The sequence below is a fragment of the Hippocampus zosterae genome, chromosome 8 (assembly GCF_025434085.1).
Source record: "Hippocampus zosterae strain Florida chromosome 8, ASM2543408v3, whole genome shotgun sequence".
NCBI lineage: Eukaryota > Metazoa > Chordata > Actinopteri > Syngnathiformes > Syngnathidae > Hippocampus > Hippocampus zosterae.
The window spans coordinates 19735297-19757301 of record NC_067458.1 but is presented as its reverse complement, the minus strand read 5'-3'; the positions used below and the strand labels follow the sequence as shown (position 1 = coordinate 19757301).

The 22005-nt window shown below is 44.9% G+C and overlaps 2 protein-coding genes across 5 annotated transcripts in view; both read right to left on the bottom strand.

The window, feature by feature from the left end:
* The window catches only part of dnm3a (dynamin 3a), a 23396-nt gene extending 8858 nt beyond the window's left edge, over positions 1-14538 (bottom strand). For 2 of the 4 annotated variants that reach the window (XM_052074272.1, XM_052074275.1), the window contains exons 1-17: positions 13727-14042; positions 13011-13294; positions 11434-11507; positions 10265-10414; positions 9990-10193; positions 9691-9789; positions 8841-9001; positions 8624-8766; positions 8226-8361; positions 7476-7543; positions 6913-7051; positions 6755-6841; positions 6597-6667; positions 6455-6515; positions 5771-5797; positions 4725-4829; positions 170-279 (exon numbers count right to left, since the gene is read on the bottom strand). In XM_052074272.1, coding sequence (XP_051930232.1) covers positions 170-279; positions 4725-4829; positions 5771-5797; positions 6455-6515; positions 6597-6667; positions 6755-6841; positions 6913-7051; positions 7476-7543; positions 8226-8361; positions 8624-8766; positions 8841-9001; positions 9691-9789; positions 9990-10193; positions 10265-10414; positions 11434-11507; positions 13011-13147 — 1772 coding nt within the window. In that variant the 5' untranslated portion in view covers positions 13148-13294; positions 13727-14042. Of the gene's footprint in view, positions 1-169; positions 280-4724; positions 4830-5770; positions 5798-6454; positions 6516-6596; positions 6668-6754; positions 6842-6912; positions 7052-7475; positions 7544-8225; positions 8362-8623; positions 8767-8840; positions 9002-9690; positions 9790-9989; positions 10194-10264; positions 10415-11433; positions 11508-13010; positions 13295-13726; positions 14043-14410 lie in introns of those variants that run through there. The other 2 variants (XM_052074273.1, XM_052074274.1) reach the window with 2 other exon arrangements.
* mettl13 (methyltransferase 13, eEF1A lysine and N-terminal methyltransferase) lies at positions 14166-22005 on the bottom strand. The gene is made up of 9 exons (XM_052074276.1): positions 21728-22005; positions 20809-21081; positions 20230-20704; positions 18715-18914; positions 18450-18639; positions 17090-17239; positions 16612-16824; positions 16110-16241; positions 14166-15892 (listed from the first exon to the last, which is right to left on the bottom strand). The coding sequence occupies exons 1-9, from the start codon at positions 21878-21880 to the stop codon at positions 15621-15623; spliced, it is 2058 nt and encodes a 685-aa protein (XP_051930236.1). The 5' UTR covers positions 21881-22005; the 3' UTR covers positions 14166-15620.

The following is a 22005-nucleotide window of genomic DNA, read 5'->3' as shown; positions in this document are numbered from 1 at the left end:
ATGCATTGTTTTGTAAATGATATGTGAATTAAATTTCAACATTGTCTTCATGTTCTTGCGCTTCACTATACCAAAACAAAGGACAGACATGTGAAATGAGTCCGACACCCTGCTCTACATCATCTCACTGACTGACACACAAACATACGCTCATTCGACGCACACGGACCTTGATTCAGAATTGAAGAGGGCGAAGGCGAATTTGCTGGACATGAAGCCCCTCTCTACATCTCGGACCTTGAGGTTGTCTAGAGGGAGCATGTACCTCTTCTCCGTCTCCTGGAAGGAAAGGAGTGGAAACACACGCACACACGCACAGAAGGGTAAGATAAAATTTGACAGTGGTATGCGCAGTAAAATATGACACAGGTGGGGTTTTTTTGTTTTTGTTTTTTTTGCACCCGTGGGCCTAGTGCAGTCACATGTCTGGTACTAAACATTTTTCAGGCTGCGTCTGAAGGAGAAAGCATCCAACCGTATGGAGGAACTTGTGCAGAGGTGTGTGGGACTGCTGAACTGATACAATCATACTGTCGCTTTGTGGCGTAATCTTCACATTTGCACAATCACCACTATTGTGGATTTTAATACTTCATTAAAATCTAATGACTGGTGACTTCATCTTCCTAAATTCTTTTTGTTAAAGTTCTTAGATCCATGATGGGCAACTGCCTCGCGACACATTGAGTGGCCCCTCGATAAATTAAAATTTATTTTTGGGGGGGGGGGGGGGGGGGGGTTCAATTTCCTCTACGACAGTGGGCTGCTGCGTACTTGAGTTTTAGCACCTGCAGAATCACTTATTTGTTTAAAAAAACAATTCAACTGTTTTTTTAAATGGAAAACGCATAATCGAGCTTCATCCGAGTCTCTTTTGACGACATCTTGGGTTTTGCAAAAATATATATTTAGCGTGTCAATTATATGCAGATTTTCGCTATTCAGTGGCTCAGGTCCGATCCCGCGCGACTAGCGGGGGTCCACTACATAGTTTAAAGTTATAATACCATTCACCACGAGATTGCCGGTTAGGAAGTATGTCGTCCTACAGTATGTGGCCCCCCAGTAGCGCTGATGAGAGATTGTAGCCTCATCTATCATTGAAGTTGCGGCAATAAGAATTTGAAACTCATACAGACAAGCAATTACTTTTCTATTAGATAAGGCTATGGACCGATTAAATTAAGCTCCTCCTCTCAGTTCAACATAGTTGCCTGGCACCAAGACTCCACCAGATGGTGCCAAAGCAGTTTTTTGTATAAAAGACATGGTTTGGGCTTGAGCCGCAAATTGAGTTTTTTTTTGAGTGAATAAAAGAAGATAGCCCCCAAAAAACTGAAAATACATGAATTTGTATAGAGCAAATGATGAAAGTGAGGGAGAAGACCGCATTTGAAATAAGGTGGTAGTATGAATAAGTGCTTCTTAGTCCATATGCATTTCAATAAATAAAACTCCCCCAGCCATTATTTTGTCCCACCAAAATGGTGGCACTGAGATAGCCCCCCCCCCCCCAAAAAAATCACATCTTACTGTAAAAGCGCATGCAACTGCGGCAATATTCCTCCCTGCTCATGTCCACGTATAAGGCCTTATCTGCTGTTAACAGCGCTGATGCTGCAATTGCCCGGGATCTCTGTGTGAAAATGGCTAATAATGGGGGAGCGTTCTGAGATGTGAGGAGAAGCAGACGGCGTGGAAGTCAAGGAACACAAGAGCCCAAGCTGGCAACAAACGAGAACAGGAGGGAAAAAAAAGATGCTGGTTCCACATGTGAAAGCCATTACTCAGATTCGGGCTCCAACGCACAACATTTCTCCAAGAATGAAGCCCACCCCCCTAACTTTTAAGAGGGGGGCTTCCAAAGGGCCGCTGTGGTACAGCTGTTGATGAGGTAGCCTTGGATGGGAGTTGGAGGACGTGTGACTAACACACAGAGCAAACACTTCCTTGAATTGCGCTGCGTTTAATGTGTTCAATGGCTATGCAGGTGTGCTAGCATCTGTATTATTATTTTTTTAAAGATGCACTGGTCAAACATTTTGGACTTCCCTCTCCCTCCCAGTACTCCCGTGAACCCTACGACTCTCTTCCTCCATTGACTCTTTCCTTTTTTTTTCCCCCCAAAAGGGGCCCACTTCCTGTAACAGAGGCCGAGGGAAAGAAAAAAAAAAATGACAGCAAGCGATTGGCGCTGGTACAGCAACATCTGGGATCGTTTTAGACGGGAGGGGGGAGGAGACTGGATGGAGTATAGGGTGCTCCAGAGGCAGAAAGTAGAGATGAGGAAGAGGAAGGATAGAGAGAGGTTAATTTCGCGGCAGGAGATGCGGAAAAGGGTTTGAGGAGCACTTGAGAGCCGAGCTGGGGAAAGCGGGGAGAGAGTCGCGACGATCCCAAAGTTGATCCCCGTCAAGCCATATATGGCCGATGGCTTCCTCCCTAACTCTCTCTCCTCTCTATTTCCTTCTGCCTTCCCCGAGCTTAACAGGCAGGACTCCCAATGAGTCAAAGTGCCACGTCGAGAACTGGATACTATCGTGGGACGCCGCCGGCCACGCTAAGGTCCCAGAAACGAGAAGGAACATCCCGAGGAGCGGATGACGGACAGACAGACGATCGGCAGATGGCTTGCAGAGACGGGGGATAAGATGAACAGAAACTTTTTGCCGGCGTGGGAAGAGGCCGCACCACAGAGACAAAGCGAAGTGAAGGCTCCTGCTCCGTCATCCCAGTGTTCAGACTACCTGTTCAGGATTTTGGTGGTGTACAGTAGTCTGCACATTGGTTAGACTGTGCACGGAAAGGCTTCGGGGGGGGGGGGGGGGGGGGTGGGGATTTGTGTTTCGCATTCATGACCGCCAACTTTCTGATGCGTTTGCAGAAAGAAAAAAAAAGTGTTTTGATTGGCCGTCATTTTACCGTTGCTGCAGGTTCCGCTATAGTCTCGTCTTGGGTGTTTGTGCATGGTTACATACAGACTGCTTGTGTTTGTAGACACTATTTTCACTCTTAAATCTCGCAGGGCCAGGTGTCATAGATCAGGGCTTCTGCGTCTGGAGCAGCATCTAATGGATGTGGGACATGGAACAGGCCTCTCAGACACACACACACAGGGAGGCGTGTAGATTAAGTGTATGCATTAGTTAGCGGTCTGTTTATCCTCAGGAGGCCCACGGGACGACTGAGGCAGGGGTGAAGGAATGTATATCTCCTCGGTGCATTGCGGCGATAAGGACGCTCACTCCGAGACGCGATTGCATGTTTGTAATCCAGGAAAAAAGGCGTGGAAAGTGCGGGCCCGTTACAAATCAAGGAACGGAGAGGTGGAAAAGTGGGTATTTGTGAGCGAGAGGAAAGGGGCAGTTGCATGCTGCGATGTAGAAAGAGCCATGTGGGATTTCTCAGGTCAAGAAGATCTTGGAAGCTGGTATTTGGACAAAGCTTCAAATTTTCCAGCCAGGAATGTACATAGTCCCAGGGAAACTGCCAACCACAGAGAGAGCGAGAGAGAGAAGAAGGGGGGAGACAGAAAATAAGAGAGAAGGAAGAAGGGAGGTAAAGAAAGAAAAAAGGCGGTGAGAGTCGGGGAAAAATGTCTGTGGACGAAGTGTGGGCGGGAATGTGAGGGTAGAAATTGCAAGAGAGGAAGCAGACGCTCGGCTTGCATATGCGCGCACGCGCACATTTTGGAATGACAAGAACTGATTTGTGCAATAATGTGGATGACTTGGGGGAAAAAAAACATTCAAGCGTCACACACACTTAAAGCAGTTTAGGTAAAGCCTTCCGAGGGATGCCACAGTGATGTCATCACGGCTGGTGTGAAAGTTAGAAAGTAAAGAAAACACCGTGGTTGGCTGCATGTGTGTGCGTGCGCGTCAAGTAAGCGCGCCTGGGGCTGCTGCATCTGGGAACGCACTGTACCGTGTTTATCTCAAAAGTGACCATGTGGGTGTCGAAATGACTGTATATTTTTCTCCGCCATTTCCATGCCGGTGTGTTTATATCAGGCTCTGCGTGTGTACCATATACTGTATATACAAGTCGGTCCTCTGTGTGTGTGCGTGAGTGTGTCCATGTGTGCGTTTGCTCGTCTTTGTTTGGATTGGGGCAACTCCAGCTGTGTCAAAGTGAGCCGCTCCAAATGCCTGAAATCCCAGAGGAGGAAGAAGAGGGGGGAGCGAGGGGAAGAGTGAATGGAGGGTGAGACCAATTGGGGAGCAAGGGATTTTTTTGGGGGGGGCGCGGAGGTTAACGTGTTAACTTAACTTCCGGGTCAAGGATGCTTTTTTGCTACACATGCTTTCTGAATCGTTAGTGAATGGCATCATTTTGTATTTAAGTATTTCTACTGTCTAACTTCAACCGTCAGTTTTTGCCCCCCCCCCAACCCCCCGAGCATTCACTTCCTGCCCATCTCCCCCATGACGTCAGCCGCTGACCAGACTGTTGTGGTGTGTCTGCCTGTCTACACTTGCTGTGCAGACCTTCTGCTCCTGTACAGCAGGCACAGACAGGCAGACAGATGGCAACCCCACTGACACCAGGAGCGCCCGCTTTGGTCCAAAGACCGTTTCCGACAACCGCGCTCCGCCCGGTCGGGTATTTCTCGTCAACCCGCTGCACGTGCGTTTCAAGTTGAATTCTTCCAATAAAGCCACGGCGCCTCTCAAAATGTCCTGCCGTGTTTTCTTTTGACCATCGAAACGTGAAGGGCTCACCTCGTTGTCCTTGAACCAGGACAAGCTCTCGGCGGTGAGAATGAACCAGTACTCCTTAGCGATGATGCTGACATTGTTGATGGTGAGCCATCCTTTTCGTATGACCTGCAGAGGGACCAAAAGTCAAACATTTAGACAGCGAAAGCTTGAATGAGGCACTGCTAATTCGAGAACAGGTCGACAGACTGAAACAGGGGCCCTCAATTACAAGTGAAAGGCAACAAAGAATGCATTTCTCCCCCTCAATTTAAAGCGGTTCCCAAGAGTTTTAAATATGACATGCTTTTGAAAAAATACTCCACAGATCAAAAAAAATTTAGCACACTTTATACACTATGTTTCGAGCCTCGCTGAAATTAGCCTGGTTTGCGTTTTTACTGATGAGACTACTGGGCAGCACAATTAGGGGCAGAGCTACTTATTGCAAACTGATCACATAAACATTTTCACACATGGAGGCACTTTATCAAGCAACTGTGACTCTCAGTGATTTTCAGTCTACAGCAAGTGGGAAAATGGCTGCCCCCCCGAGATGGACCACAAAAATGTGGATTTTGCTACTTATGTTCCAAAACCGCAATATTAAGCCGAAACCCGCAGAGGCCACAGCAGAATTGTAAATTGAGGACCCCTGGATTGTGAGGCGGTAACGAATGACCCAAAGAATAAACACAGAGCAAAAGTTGTGAAAAGTGATGGAAAATAAAGTTATAGAGGAAGATCACTGAGCAGGTAACCCCCTCAGGAGATTGTCGCGCAAAACAGAAAAGCAGTATCCATCAGGAGGTCAGAACAGGCAGAAGGAGACGGAAAGAAACGCTGTACTGGTGATAAATAAAAGCAATGCCGGGAAATGGGGAACTAAAGTGGGGAAGAAAGGTTGACATTAGTAATGCAAACACGCTAGACGACAAAAAAAGAAAAATAAATAATGAAGCGGAACAAGGCCTTTTTTTTGTCACTGTGCACAATTGCAACAGTCATGCCAACCCAGAATCCTGTGCACACATATGTCCAGCAGAGGCTTAAAGAGATTGGTATCCTACTATTAGACTTGAAGGAGGCGCCACACCCTGGAGATTGTGGGAGGGGGAAACACAAGGTATGAAAATTGGAATCAACCGTCGCTGGTCCTGATGAACATTTTGCTGATTATGAAACATTCAAAGAAGGTGACAACATCATGATAGAAGCCCGTAACAATTTAAGTCCGCCGAAACAATCCCTTTGTTTGAACGCAGTGGATGGACTGTGAGGAGCCAAGAACAAATCATCATCATTGGAAACACTTCCTGTAAAATGCTCGGTCGCGTATTCATTGGCGGCTTTGGAGGCACATGAACAATGATGGATTGTGTGTGCCATCAACGCTAGAAAAACAAGAATGATAGCGGAAAATCTTGATAACATATTTACAAAGAAATCTCTCTGCACTGCAGATTTTCACCCATCGAGGGTGCACTGGAATAAGAGTTTGTTGGATTTACATAAAAACGGTGCGGAGATTGGTTGCACACATTGAAATCATGTTTCATCAACAAATGTTTTTATGTTGCGCAATATTCATGGATGCAGCCACGTTGTTGAAACATGATTGAGTGCCACCCAATGTGCATACTTTTTAAAATGCTAATCCAACACTTTTTTTAACGATATAGGTCGAGTATGTAAATTCTGAAATGAACGGGGCTAAAGTCAGTCAGGGCTAAAAGTCAGGGCTAAAGTCTCACCTGCTGTACTCCACCGCCGGCAACGATCTTGTTATCGCTACGGTGGCACAGAGGTTGAGCACTGATGGAGACACAACAGCTTGGATTTCAAATCGAAAAAACACCTTGTTTGAATGAAAATACTTCTTCGATGTTTACTCACTGAGCAAAGCCGATAAAGTCTTCGTGTTTGGTATTAATATATGCGAGCTGCATGTCGATGAGCAGAGAGATCTGAAGAGAGGAAAACGTAGGTGAAGCGGGAGAAAAACAGAACCCAAATGAAAACCAAATGTGACGGTCCCAACGAGCGTGACCGACCTGATCTCGGCACGTACTCTCTTGTTCTCGGATTTCGGCAGTGACGAGACGCTCTGTTTCTTCCCTCAGCTTGGGAAAAGAACTGATCTTTAGGGAGAAGAGGTCACTTTAGTTAAAAGGCACAATGGCACTGATGTATGCCCCCCAAGGATGCAGACCTTATTAAAGCACTCATAAATGGTGGAGATCAGTTCCTTGCAGACCATGTCGACAAAGCCGAAACACGGAATTTTTAGTTTGGAGATCTGCTTTTTTACAATCGCCTGAAAAGCCATGTCGGGGGTGAAAAGGCCCGTCCTGCAGGTGAATGAAGGAGGAAGATACAACAAACCAAACTCTGTCAACATCAAAAGTAAAGGATGACATCACCACATCATCCATTATGAATACAAGAGAAAATTGACACAAGAGTGCCAGGGTGTGGATGTATATAATCCCGATACAAACCAAAAGTTGTAAAAATATCACGGTTAAGAGTAAAGTATGAGTCTTAATGGAGACTTCTTCTTACTTTTTTCTTTTCTGATTGATATAAAAATGATTTAGTAGATATAAACACATAACGGGGTAGGACTAGATAAGTTTTTTACTTCATCCTACTCCCTTGAACATAACTGTATTGAATAAAGACTGGTTTCTTTCTTTTTACTTTTTTATATACCTTATTGTCTGTCAAATTATTACTGTATATGTTTTATGTTCAATAAACAAACAAACAAACCTGACGCCGTGGATGTTCCTGATGGCATAGGCGATCTCCATCCGCAGCTTTCTTTCGTCGCACGTCATCTGCGGCACAACGGAAGCAACATATATGAAAGTTTCAACTTGCAAGCAACAACAAAGTGCCCGTTGTCATTTTTCTGACCCATTAATCGATTTTGTGTCGATCAGTGAAACAGGTGTTGGGGTTAAAAAAAAAAAAAAAAAACGAAAGAGCTTGACAATTTAGCGTTGCCGCTCTTTCTCTGCATCTCGTTGGTGCTCAAGTCGTGGGTTATCACAGGATGTGCCTGGAAATGGTCCAAAATGGCCAGTTCAAACAAAAATGTTTGTCTTCCTGTTCAATTTCAGACATGGTTCCTTGAGACTTTTTCATGTGACCCGTTATAATAAACATGACCACTAAATTTCTAGTGGATTGATTAAAATGTTAAGATAACGACGGTGATTTATTTTTATTCCCCCCCATCCATCCTTGATGATCAACACGTGACACCACGCTCCACAGACATGAAATGGCGACAATAATGCTTTGCCATTTAGTGTCCATCTGTAAATTGAGGCTTTTTTTGCGGGGGACAAATTCCCTAGTCAGAGTTCATCAAAGTATGAGCCCCGGAATTTGTTGTAAAGTGATACAGTCGGTGCAATTCTCCAGGTTCTTCTTGAAAAATTTCAAAGGCTATCATGCTACGTCTCATCAAGAACCTTGTTGATTGTCACAAAAGACCGAATAAGGTAAACGCACTTTGTGCAGCTGATAGGGGAAGCGCTCATGGAAGATCTGGTTGATCCTTGCTCCTCCCGACAGGTGGACGGTGTTCACTTCGTCGGCTGAGCCCTCAATTAACTTCTCAAAGTCGCCGGCCAGTTGCTGTACGACTCTAGAAATAGAAGACATGACGGCAGATGAGAAACTACCCCGCCGCCGCCCCAAAAAAAAAAAAAAAATACAGCGACGCCCCTGCCTATTTGCTGCTTGCCATTCTTTTGTAGTTTTTGTGCACAAGATGGTGCCAAATAAATTTTTACGGCCAATGTAGTAAGAGGAGTTTTTGAATATTCACAGTTCAAAATAATTATATTAGCCATTGTAAACGTCTTAAGGACTCATGGGTCTTTACTGTACACCCTTATGTGACTGACTTGATGAGGGTCTTGGTCTTGCACATGGGGTCATCTGGATTATACAGTTTGTACGCGTCGGCTTCTTTACTGATGGACACAAGTAGGCACCGCATGTGACTGTGGAGCGCAGGCAGACTGTCACAGATGTGGTTCGTCAATTGCTGCAAACATTCAAACAAATTGTAAGTAACAATTGACACAGCGTGACGTTTGGTCCACTTCTGTGCTGTCTGACCTGGTTGAGGTACTTCTGTAAGTACGGCGTGCCCATTCTGTCAGTCATGTGCCTGTAAGCTGGGTGGGACAGGAAAAACTTTTTCTCCGCTTGCAAGGCTGCCTTAATATCCTTTTTCCCTTCGATGTCCTTTTGACTGCGGTTCACTAGACCAATATAACCTGAGAAAAACAAAACAAAACATCACCTTTATTCAATGTAATGGTTTGAACTCAAGTTCTATTTGACTTCTGAAGATTTTCCCCCCCCCCCCCAGAAAAGTAGAAATGTTCCTTGGTGTGCATCCCACTGGAGATGTTACAACATAGTTTGCGCGTTGGTCAACTGGTTAGCACGTTGGCCTCGCAGTGCAGAGGTGCCGGGTTCGATTCCAGCTCCGGCCTCCCTGTGTGGATTTTGCATGTTCTCCCTGGGCCTGTGTGGGTTTTCTCCGGACACTCCGGTTTCCTCCCACATTCCAAGAAACTGCCTGGCAGGCTAATGGAACACTTTAAACTGTCCCTACGTGTGATTGTGAGCATGGATGTTTGTCCGTCTGTGTGCCCTGCGATTGGCTGGCAACCAGTTCAGGGTGTCCTCTGCCTACTGCCCGAAGACAGCTGGGCTAGCCTCCAGCACGCCCGCGACCCTTGTGAGGATAAGCGGATTAGGAAATGGATGGAAGGATGTTACAACATGAGGCTCCGTGACTAAAGCCACGGCTCTGCGTTGCTGACTTGAGGGGCTTTTCTGTGAATAATACATGAAAGCATTTTTGGAAGAGGTATGAACTAGCCAAACACCTGGTATTGCTTCGCTGTAAATCCTTATCTCATCGCTCTCACACACACCCGCACACACGGTGACTCACCTCGTCTCAGTGGAAGCAATCTATTCTCGAGTATTTCCCGAGCATTTGTTCCTTTATCCATGAGGTCCAACATGGTGATCACACCTATCGTGCGCTGGCCTACCATAGAGTTGGGGTGGGGGGGGGTAGATAAAGTAAAATACTGTATATAGATTTAAAGATTAGATTTTAAAGGGAACATATGAAAAATTCACTTTTTAATGGCTTAAATAAAAATAGTTGGGCCCCTGGAGTATCCGCTCACCCATCAAGTAATTTAACCAACCAAATTACAAAGTGTGGCAGGTTCATCAGCTCACCCTGCGGGTCGACATCTTTGGCCAGTTTGAGTGCATCGGAGTTGGCCAGGTCCATGTTGGCAGGCGTCACAGCCAGGATGAGGCAGTTCTCCTTGCAGATGTACTGCATGATCATGTCTCGCACCTGGTACTCGATGTCTGGCGGCTGGTCGCCCACAGGAACCTTTGTGATGCCGGGCAGGTCCACGAGGGTCAGGTTGAGCACTGCACACGACAGACGTTAACGCGCTTGGAGTGGAATACGTGACGACGATGCGAGCATGAGGCGGGATTACCATTGGGGGAGAAAATGCGGAGGTTGATGGGTATGGACGAGATGCCTTTGTTGTTTCCCGTCAGCCTACGGGTTTCTGCCTCGATTTCTTGGCGGATCTCATCAAAGTCCGAGAACCTCTTCCCCCTGCAGTGCAAAAATTCCCCATACTCTAGAGAGACAGGAAAGATGTGTGGCATTGTGGAATCCCCTTTCAGATCAATGCTGCCCCAATAATGGTCAGTATCAGTATTACGAGGGGTCGTTCCCATGCTGGCAACAAAAGAGAGAACACCCCTTGTTAAAATTGTACAAATTCAACCCAAGGTGTCAATAATTTGTGTGGCCACCATTATTTTCCAGCACTGCCTTAAGCCTCTCGGACATGGGAGTTGAACCATTGTTTGGTCTTGGCCACCGTGCTGCGTCATCAACTTTCAGCCTAGCCATAGCGCATCTGTACGTAAGGCAACAATTATGGTATTATTTTTCCTCTGAGTTCTTTGAACATTGGCTCCATATTGAACCAGAGAGCAGCCTGAGAGAGTGTGGAATCAATTAATACCAAACCTGCACTCCGTTCAGACATGAGACTAAATGAGTCACATGACATCAAGGGAGAAAACTGTTATTGGACCAAATTTTGACATTTTCACTTCGGGGTATACTCAATTTTATTGCCAGTTATTTAGATATCAATAGCTGTGAGTTATTTTGAAGGGACAGTAAATTTACGGTTACACAAACATGAACACTTCTAATCGTGAAAGTGTTATTTTCTTTGTGTTGTCCAATGAAAAGATACAATTAAATATACACACGAATGTAAGACGTGTACTCACTTAGATCGTTAGATAATGTACTTCATTTTTTTGTGAAGGTGGTTGATGTCATGGTGGTGGGCATCATGCTGTGTGGCAATTAGTCTGCTGCATGCACCTCATGCACAAATCTACAATAATTTTTTAAAATGTGGAATTCCAACTATGTGATAACGAGCTGTCTCCACGAGTGACAGTACGCGTTATCGCCCAAGGAAGGCAACTCTTTGTACTCTCAAATTAATCCTGCACAGAGGCCCTAAAAAATACCAGATTTTTTCTCTTACGCCATCTAGTGGCAGCGCCAAGCGCACGCGGATAAATACAACTGCCAACATGCACACGTTGAGTGAACAGAAGCTGCACTCACCGGTGTCGGCGTGATGTAGCTGTAGGACCAAAGGTCTGCGAGTGACAATTCCAGTACCGCGGGGAAGGAAGTCTCTGTGAGAGAAAATAAAACATACGAACCCTGAACAGAAGAAGGAAACTCACACTTGTGCCAAGGCAGTCCACACATGGTTGTCTGAAACGCTTTTTAAAAAAATTCCTCTTTCCCCATATAAATCTTGATTGGGATGTTTGTTTTCCTGCATCCTGTTCCCGATCACCAAGCTGGCAGAGAGCCCGAATTGGATATGTCATAACATGCAGTCAAACAAAGGAACTGAAACATATCAATGCACAGTCAGGAAGGTGAGTACAAGGCCTTCAGGCGTCACTTTGAAACAAATCCTAATCCGGACTTCAGGGATTTCAATTGGTCTCCTCCGCATCACGGAGCTGCATTGTTTGGGAAAAAAAAAATCTTGAAGGAAACGGACAAATGAGTCTCAAGGCAGTGTGCTTTTTTGGGGGGGGGGTCGAGGGGACAAAATTAAATTAACCCTCTTGTCACATTGCGCATCACAATCGAGCTTAGACTTTACTTTGGATCTTATCACGCTAAAACACAAAAATCTGTGCTCATTTTGTCACACTGTAGACCACAATCCATTCCGTGCTGACTTGATAAACAGTCTTTCCCATAGGAAATAATGTCAAATTTGTTCCAGGCTCAAACGGTCACAGTCATGAACTTTTTATCGACACTATGTCGATAAAATGTCGTGTAAAATCCAAGTTAAGCAGTGTATCACAAAACAAAATTAAAGTCATACTTTTTGAAGATAACTAAAAGACAGGCAATGGAGGTTGTTTTTCAGCACATCGAATGCTAGTTACTGCTTTATAAAGTTATCCATCATAGTCGACAGAATTTGTCTTCATTAGGGTCAGCTAGGGCCTATCCCAGTTGACTCTGTGAGAGGCGGGGTATGCCCTGCACGAGTGACTGCACACATATAAACAAGGATTTGCAATAAATTCAATGCTTAATAGTGTCAGAAATGCATAAAGTGACTTGGACAAGCAGTTGGTGCACCCACGACGCAGAGTTGATGCATCGCCTTTGCAGGACTCCGTCAACAAAGCAGAGTGAACGTTACTTATTACCCGTTACTGCACTGTGTTGCACAGGTGAGCAAGTCTGTCGATGAAACCGAGTGAGTTGATTTGTGAACTGTGCACAAATTGATCTTGCTGTTCAGCAGTTTTGAACATCATTTAAACTTGGCCATTCATGATTTAGAGTTTTATTAATTTTGCAGTGTTTTTTGAGTAAATACAGTATATCTACAAAAAAATATTTTTTAAAAACATGCAAGCATGACGGGACCATGCAACCACAAAACTCATAACTGTGAAGCAGATGTGCCAAACCTGAGTCATCCACACCATCCTGCCTCTCAAAATTCATTCACTGCCATTGACGACGCTTGATGCCAGATGCACTTAATCTGCATTATATTGTTCGTATTGTACAGCAGAACGAATAAAAAATCACATCACTCAATACGTCAAAACTTCAGCACTCGATCCACCCAGTTAACATTCACAGGAATTTACCTGCCCACAAAGTTCTCCAGCACCGAGCTCTTCCCGGAACTCTGGCCCCCCACCACGGCAATCTGCGGCAGGAGGAGGCTGTAGCTCAGACCCGCACTGCCCAAGGCGTCCTGGAGCCGATTGATCATCGAGATCATGCTGCACGGCGACGATGGTGGTGGTGAAGGAAGAGGAGGTGGCGGTGTTGCTGTAAAGTCGGAATTTCCGAGCCCCGGAACGCCCCCCTGAACTCCCCCTCAACTTTTAAGAGGGCTGCCCCGCCGCGTATCAACAGCAAGTTGGAGCTAAAGGTGATAAAAGTGACACTCAAAAATCACACTTGACACACCGTAAAGAAACAAAGGCGGCAGAAATGGACACGTTGTGGCAACATGAAGAACATACAATGCTATTATCGTCACATGATGCGTTCAAGAGCCTCCCAGTGTTACGTCCAATGACATTCACGGCGACGACCCATCCCGCAGTTGCCCCTAGCAACGGCGCGACCAAATTCTTCTGTTTTCTTGAATAATTTACGACACCGGTACTCTTACATTTATATGACTAATAAGACAAAGTTATTTTTAAAGGGACTTGAGTTAGGGGCGTGTTTGCTAACTTGTTCGTTCACAAGAGCTAGCGTCCAGATTTCGGGCGAACCAAACCGCTAATGCACTCTTAAGCTTATTTTGTTGACCCAGGCTCACTTTTCACACGGTTTCGCTTCTCCTTACCTCTGTGTAGACATTTAGGAAGTTAACCGCGGTGCTGAGTGGGCTCCAGGGTTAGCTTGAAGGAGGAGAACGTGGAGGAGCGAGAGAGAAAAAAAAAAACTAAAACCACCCAACTTTTGACAGCTAACGGGCGCGAAAGGTCTGCGCATGCGCCTAAAACAACCACTTGTAAAACATCCTCTCATGTAAACACGTATTTATATTTGGGGATATGATCCAATTATAACTCCTGTTTCTTCTTTAATGCAGGCAATTTAAATGATCGAATTAAAAACGCGGGGTGGGGGTCAATTCCACTTCTACTGGAAATAACTCTTCCTCATTCCGAGGTAGTGAGACGTGTGCGGGGCAAAGGAGTGCAGCCTGAGGGGAGTGAAATGGAATCCTGGCGCTAAAAATATGGTTGAAATAATGCAGGGTGTAAATGAGATAAGACCCATTTAGATGAGATAAAATACAGCTTTACTTTGCAATAACACGCGCAACATTAAATCGAGAAAAGAACAAAAAACAGTATTCACGACACTTCCCTTTTCCCACAATGTCGTGAGAGCCTTATTCCAAAATGGATTAAATTCACATTTTCTTGAAATTCTACTCTTACCACCCAATGGGGATTAAAAAAAAACTAATGTATTAACAATGGAAAAAAAATAGAAAGTGTCTTTGTTATGAAGCACAAACCTAAACTCAGGTGCGTCCTGTTCCCATTGATCATCCCTGAGCTTGTTCGACATTAAATGGAGCCCACCTGTGGTAAACCCTGATTGGAACGATTTAGAAACACACACCTGTTTATGTCTGGTCTCAGGGCATGTCTGAGCACAACCCAAGTATGAAGTCGAAAGAATTGTCAGTAGGCTTCAGTGATAGGATTGTTTCGAGGAACCGACAATATTCTGCTTTGGAGGTTCCAGTGGCCTTACTGTGGTTACTTAAACTAGGCTGTTGAATTACCACGACCTCACCACACCTTGCCTATCTATGGTACGGTTGGGCACAGTTACAAGTTGAATCCTGTTTAGAACATGGTGGGTTGATGCTCCCCATACAAACTAACGGAGGAAAGGGGCAACACTGACCAAAGACACAGTCGGTGTATCGAGCCTGATGCACAATGAGGACTTGAGGCTGCAGTTGCTGCCAATTATGCACCAACAATATAGAAAGCATAGGCTATGAACATTTAGATGTATATAAATGAGCTTTGTTTTTAAATATTTATAATTTGCATAATTTTTTCCCCATGTTGTCATGATCAGGTGTTGTGTAAAATTGTAGGGGGATGCTGGTAATTCATTGCATTTTGTAATAGTGCTGTAACAAAATGTTGAAGGACTGACTACTCTCATGAAGCACTCAACACCTTTTTTTTGGTCACAAATATATTTTTAAAAATCAATATGAGTGTTGCCTTTACAATGTATAGTTTGGAATAAAAACTACAAAACTAAAAAAATTAAATTGCTGCGAATACTTTCCAGATTCATGAAATGTGGTTTCTTCTTTTTGTCTTTATTTTTAACAACTTTGAAAACTTGTCAGGAGGCAGCTATTGCTGCGAAATATAGGACTGTGCATTGGCAGTGAATAGTTATGGGCGTGAATTATTTATTTATTTTTAATCTATACATATAAATAAAATTTCAAGTGTTAAACGTTGCCGTGTTCTCCTTATGTGGTATTGCATCTAGAATTTTAAGAGGAAAAAAAAAATGAAAGTATTCCTTTTTGGAATAAGGCACTAGCATAATGAAATGTGAAAAAAGTGACGTCCGAGGCCATTTTAGTCCTCGCCGCACAATATTTATGAAAACGTAATGTTTCTTATTATTTGACATTAGCGTTTTGTCACTGTGGATTCACCGACTCTACTTTGAGTCCCAGTCACCCCTCACACCACTTTCATGTCTTTCAACAACTCAGCAATGTCTATTTTCGGGCTATGGCTCACGCCAGAGTGCAGGGCTCTTTGCAGATCGTGACCCGCTTGCTTCAGCGACGGTAGGACGCCGATGCCTTCGCCTTGGGGGCGACAGAGGAGGACCTCATTCACTTCCCCGTCGATCTTTCGCGAGAGGATGGCAGGGAACACGCCACTCACACGCTCCAGCACGTCTTTCCTCAAGGCGGAGTCGCGGCATACCAGGTTGAGAATGAAAATGCCTAGGCAGCCCAAAGAAGAACGGATTAAAGGGGGCATACAATATTATGGACAATTGCCTTTTTAATGGCTTGTATATCATAATAACAATACATTTCATTTATGAGCGCCTTTCAAGACACTCCAGGATATAAATGATTGGATGTATCCTATTATAACCATGAAGTTAGTTGTAAACAAATAAAAGGTTAGTTTTACAAAATACAAGGTGCACAATACCGCGAGGGGTGAGGAGGCTGCTGACTTTGTGCAGGATGGAGCTTTCGACAAATGCAGCAGGTGGACAGCTCATACCCATTGTGCTGTCCTTATTGTCCACATCGAACATGATGGCGTCAAACAAACGACCGCCTGGAGACAAAACGCACACGGTCACTTGGACTGATATTGACAACAGTCATGAACGACATTTTTTGATGACCGATTTGGATTTTTTTTGTGACTGGTGTGACAGTATGGAGTAAAACCATAAACTGCTGTTACGTTAGCTTCTCTAGCTAGCCTAAACCAGCCAAACGTTTGTGCTGTGTAAAAGAGAGGCACCGAGTGAAGATATAAACTGCTAAGTTAGCTTCCCCTGCTAGCCAAAAGCAATTTGCGCGGTTTGACAAGCAGAAGCGCTGATTAAAGATGTAGACAACTCCATTAACTTCTCGCTCACGACTTTGCTACTGCGTTAGCGGGAGCTAGCGGAAGCAGTGTCCCCCCCCCCCCCCCCTACCGTCTTTCTCCAGGGTGCAGATACGTTCAAGGCCGTCCCCAAGCGTGACGGTCAGGCGATCGTCCGGTCGAAAGTGGAACCACTCTTTGGCCACGTCCAGCACCACGGGGTCCAGCTCCACCACCTCCACGGACACACCGGGTACAAAGTCTCGCAGAAACTGGGGCAGGCCTCCTCCCCCGAGTCCAATCACCAGCACTGACACCAGGGCATCTTGAGGAGGGGAGAGAAAGGGTTAATGGGTGTCCATAAGACAAGTCAAGCTGGGGAAATATATCGAGCAGGCTACACACATTCGCACCTATGCACAATTTAAGGTCATGGATGAGCTGGAGCGTATCCCAAGCCCAGCTAATGTGGTGGGGGAAGAGTGGCTACAACATGGACTGGTTGCCAGACAATCACAGAGCATAAACAGACAAACAAGCATTCCTATCGTGAAGGATTTCTTTCAAATGAAATGCATACTCTACTTCACCTTTGTTTTTTTCCTTGCCGATGCCCAGCATGGCGAGACCAGCCACCATGACTTCGTGGTGGGCACAGCAGAGGAAGCCGCTGTGCACCGACAGGGAGGACGATGGCGGCTGTTTGATTTTCTTTTTGTTCTTCTTCTTATGACTTGATGCTGCAGGAAAAGATACACATAAGTTCATTTTCAGCAAATACAATACATGCATGCAATACATGCTGAAATAGGCCATCCTGTGTTGCTGCAACCATTTTGGGGCAATATCCAGGGCTCTAAAGTTATAAAAAATGAGTACTGGTAACTGTAGTTTACAGATCAACATGAATTTTTGGTGGATATATAACAAGGAGCATGGAAAAGTCACAAGTGTCCAGAAACAAAATTGACCCCAAAAATGGTTTGATGTGACCATTTTGGGGCGAATTCCAATGCTTAAAAATTTAAAAATACGGTAGTAGCACCTGATGCCGGTTTTACCAATCGCCGCAAAAGCGGGTAGATATCAAGACACATGAAAAAGCCTAAAAAAAAGAAGATGGCTATTGTGGTGCAAGCCAATTTTGGGGCTTAAATAATATTTAAAAAATTTGAAGATGTAAGTTGTTGACACCATTTTAACCGACCAACATGAAATGTGGGTATTACAGTAAAAGTCTGAAGGACCAATGTCTGTGATCAAACAGGAAGCTGGTCAGAGGTAGCCATTTTGGGGAAAATTCCAGTGCTTGAATTTAGCAAAAATTAGCCTCGGACACCGTTTTACCAATAGACACGAAACTGGGTAGACATGTCTATTCCAACAGGCTGCATGAAAGTCTCAAGTTGAATTCCTGAGCTAATATGAACAAACACCAACTCGGACTTGATCCAAAATTCTAGCACTTTCCATTCTCACAACTCTTGAGAACCCTTGAAATACAAAGTTACAGCGCAAAATGAATCATTCATTCATTCATTCATTCATCTTCCGAGCCGCTTGATCCTCACTAGGGTCGCGGGGGGTGCTGGAGCCTATCCCAGCCGTCTCCGGGCAGTAGGCGGGGGACACCCTGAATCGGTTGCCAGCCAATCGCAGGGCACACAGAAACGAACAACCATTCGCACTCACACTCACAACTAGGGACAATTCAGAGTGTTCAATCAGCCTGCCACGCATGTTTTTGGAATGTGGGAGGAAACCGGAGCACCCGGAGAAAACCCACGCAGGCCCGGGGAGAACATGCAAACTCCACACAGGGAGGCCGGAGCTGGAATCGAACCCGGTACCTCTGCAGTGTGAAGCCGACGTGCTAACCACTGGATTACCGGGCCGCCCGCAAAATGAATCAATGAGGGAAAAAAAAAAAAAAAGAACACGTGAACTGACTGCTATTGGCGGAGACGAGACGACTCTCGGACTGCACCAGAGCCGCGTTGGACAGGAACACCAATCTGCGGTACAGCTCGCCGTCCTCCCCTCTGACGTTCTCCACACAGTATTCACCGCTGTGCTCGCTCACACCCCTGCTGACCTCCTCTCGCCAACCCAGGTCGCCACCCACTGACAGAAACGGAACCTGAACGACAAGTCCCAAAAACGTCCGGTCAACGTCCGCAACGAGCTGGATGTCAAGTCAATTCTCGGAATCCACCTGCTGATTGTCTGGCATTCCCGGTGGGGCCAGGTCCATCACCATGGGCGAGAGTTCCGACTGGACGGCCTGCATGTCGGCATACTCTTGATTCCTGTGCATGGCCGCGATAACCAGGCGGCGGAAGTTGGCGCTGGCTGCTAGTTGCCGCCGGCCCTCGCTGGAACTGTAGAGCCATGCTGTCTCACTGCCTTGGGGCACTGCAAAGGATAGGCGGGTTCAACAAAGATGGCATACAGTACAGAAACCTGCCAAAATGTATTCTTCTGTAACAACCTTCAATACTCCTTATGAACATTCACAATTATGTGTGGAAGTAGCAGTTGTCTGAAGGTTTACCATTACTATAACATCTATACTACGGTATTTTCCGTTCTATGGCGTTTCATATGTTAGCATTAAGCTAGCAGACTCTCGTGAGACAAGTGTTTTTTTTTTTTTTTTAATGTGACAGTTTTACAGTAAACTTAAACTGGGAGTGACAATTGCTTGATGCAAGCATGCTCCGTATCTAATTTGAAGAACTGTGCCACCAAGTGAATGAGAGTAGACGCTCGGGATTTCTTTTAGAAAATGTGCTTGAAGAATTTCAAGTGTCCTTAACCCATTTAATCCCAATTTTTTCCCAGACATTTAAAAGTCAAAATCAGGTGTCATTTGTAGACTTTTTAAGTAATCAATAATAATAAAAAATTACAGCCCTGTAAAGTAAATCATTGTTGTTGTAACTGGCGTCAAGACTGAGTTGTTGGTTGCCATGACAACCAAAAAAATTTATTTTAGGCTTGTTGTTTTGCTAAAGTATTTAATATTTCTATGTGAACTTTCATATTTGTTTTTTCCTTAAATCCTCTGAATATGTTATTCGGAATGTTTGTTAAAAATCACTTCCGGGTCAAGTGCCGTGTATAGCGAAGAATGAGAGAAAGATCGAGAAGACAACGGGAGACAGAGAGAGAGAGAGAGAGAGAGAGAGAGAGAGTCAGAGAACTACGATACCGTGTGATCTACGTGATTTATCGTAACTTGATCTACTTTCGGTTTACCAAGGTGCACACGGTATGTCATTTTGTGTTATTTATTAATGTCCTGTTCAAGATATTTTAATTTTGATTGTTGTTCGAAATGTGTTTTAGTTTTCACGGTGTTCCATGATTAAACGTTTTGGACATCAGTACGAGGCGTCATCCTTGACCGGGGTAGATGCAGTTGTCCTTCAGAAATGTGACCGGTGTGATTAAATGGGTTAACAGATCAATGTGTTTAAAGCGATTGTGGGAGGAGTATTGAAACTTTTTTTATGGGCTCTCTATAACACAGGTTGGGCTTGAGCATATCCCCCATGATAAAGTGAAGAAATAATAATTTTCAGGCCAATTAAGTGAAATTGGCATGTGCAATGATCTTGCAGCATGCTAATGAGCACCACAGTGGTTGGGAATGTGCATGGGATTGTGCTGGTGTACCTAATGTCGTATCTGGGTACAGACAACAAGAAAAATAAATAAAGCTCACCAATGAATATGGCAAACTGGTTGAACCTTGGCACTTTGGCGGTTGGCGGTGAGTCCTGTACCATGAGAGTGTATCTGGGCAGGCCGGTCTTTGCGTGGCAAAGTGTTAGCGACGAGTCAGCGTCGGCATCCGTGCGGGTGCGCAACCTCTTCCTCAGGACAGAATAGGCCTGCCGTTCACGCACGGCCGCCAGCAAGTCGGCCGCCAGCGCCAGACGGTTCGGGGCGCCGTCTTCGCCAAGGCAAAACTCCAGAATGGGCGTTGGCATGGGCTGGCGGAATTTTGTGCACACCAGGACGAAAATGGGGAGAGCAAAGGAGTCTTCGTCCTCCTCTGCGCTGGTTTCTTCCTGCAGGCAGTGAAGCCTCACCGCCCAGCCCAGCTGGACAAAGTGCTCCACGGCCAGGCGGATCACACTCTCCTGAGCCAGTGTGATACACACGTACCTCCCGCCTACGCTGAGCACACGGCCCACCTCCAAATAGATACAGAAATGTACACTTACTGAATGTCGACAAGTATTTGGATATATAATGACACCTGAAAGTCTGCACGTGCTGCCATTAACTTTTTTTGTACCTCGGTGAGCATATTCCTCGCCAGATCTCCTCCTTCCTCTGACGCCATTGCATCCAGGGTGCCTTTGTCCAGAGCGGCCTGGTAGCAAGCATCCTGGTACGGCATCTGGGTTGCGTCCACTTGCTGGAACTTGAGGTCAGGCCGCCGCTCGGCATTACGCTGGTTCATGTGCGACACCACAGTCTCACTGATGTCAATGTTGGTCAGGTGCTTGTAGCCCACGTCGTGAAGCTGCTCGCTCAACTCAGAGTTTCCGCAGCCCACCACCAGCACCTCAAATGCAAAATAGGACAGCTTTGGTTAAAACAGTGGCTTTTAGGTACAGATTGTAGAAACTGTCATCCTTCAAAAGTATTTTTCAACTAAGATCCCTATTATCACATTATGAACTAGGAATTATGATTTGTTTGTTTGCCTCCTCATCTCTTGACTACTGCGATTTAAAAAAAAAAATACCACAAGGTTTTTGTCTAGTTCCCACAGGTTCAGCCAGATTATTCCCGTTCTGCTTTTCTTGCTCTCGCTTCATGTGCATTTCAGAATTTAGTTTTAAAAAAATACTTACAGCCAATGGTCAGATTGGTGAATCTGGTATCATATCATTGTCCTGTTAGGTAACTTTGAAAAGCACTTTCTCTTCCTCTGTGTGACAAGTGCAATACAAAGACTTCCATTTTCCTTTTACAGTAGAATGTAGTAGATGTAGTGAATTAGGTCCATCATCTTGAATTGCGAAACAAAAATGTCACTGTTTTCTTCTTCTGCTTTTCTTACATCGTGAATTATAATCAAGCTTGAAAATCAACTAAACGTCTTCTCCAAGTTTACAGTACTGCTTTTGTAAAAATGGCTGGTATTGTTGTTCATCAAGTTTTGTTAAAATGAAACTAAAACCAAGTATGATATTTAATTTGTTTACCTTGTCTTGCATTTTGATGTACTTGTGCAGCACGCCGCATAGTTTGTTGTAGTCTCCGTACCACTCGAATGACTTCTCTCCGCGTTTCTTAAAAAATCTCTCCCAATACTCAGCCGAGCTGAACTCCTCGGCAGTTCGAGGTAATAAACTCATTGTTTGTTTGACCTGAATCTATTTTTTTAATATTGTGCACACAGATCTTGAAACTAGACTTTTGCTATCCTCATGGCAATGTTGAGCTCGGACTACATTACAAGACGTACGGCTAATTGATTGGA

Coding starts and splice junctions, on each gene's coding strand:
- mettl13 (XM_052074276.1), bottom strand. CDS start 21,880: ATGAGTTTATTACCTCGAACTGCCGAGGAGTTCAGCTCGGCTGAGTAT. Junction 18,915..20,229: donor CCAGTTTGCCATATTCATTG/GTGAGCTTTATT, acceptor TATCCTTTGCAG/TGCCCCAAGGCAGTGAGACA. Junction 18,640..18,714: donor GAATGCCAGACAATCAGCAG/GTGGATTCCGAG, acceptor CTTGTCGTTCAG/GTTCCGTTTCTGTCAGTGGG.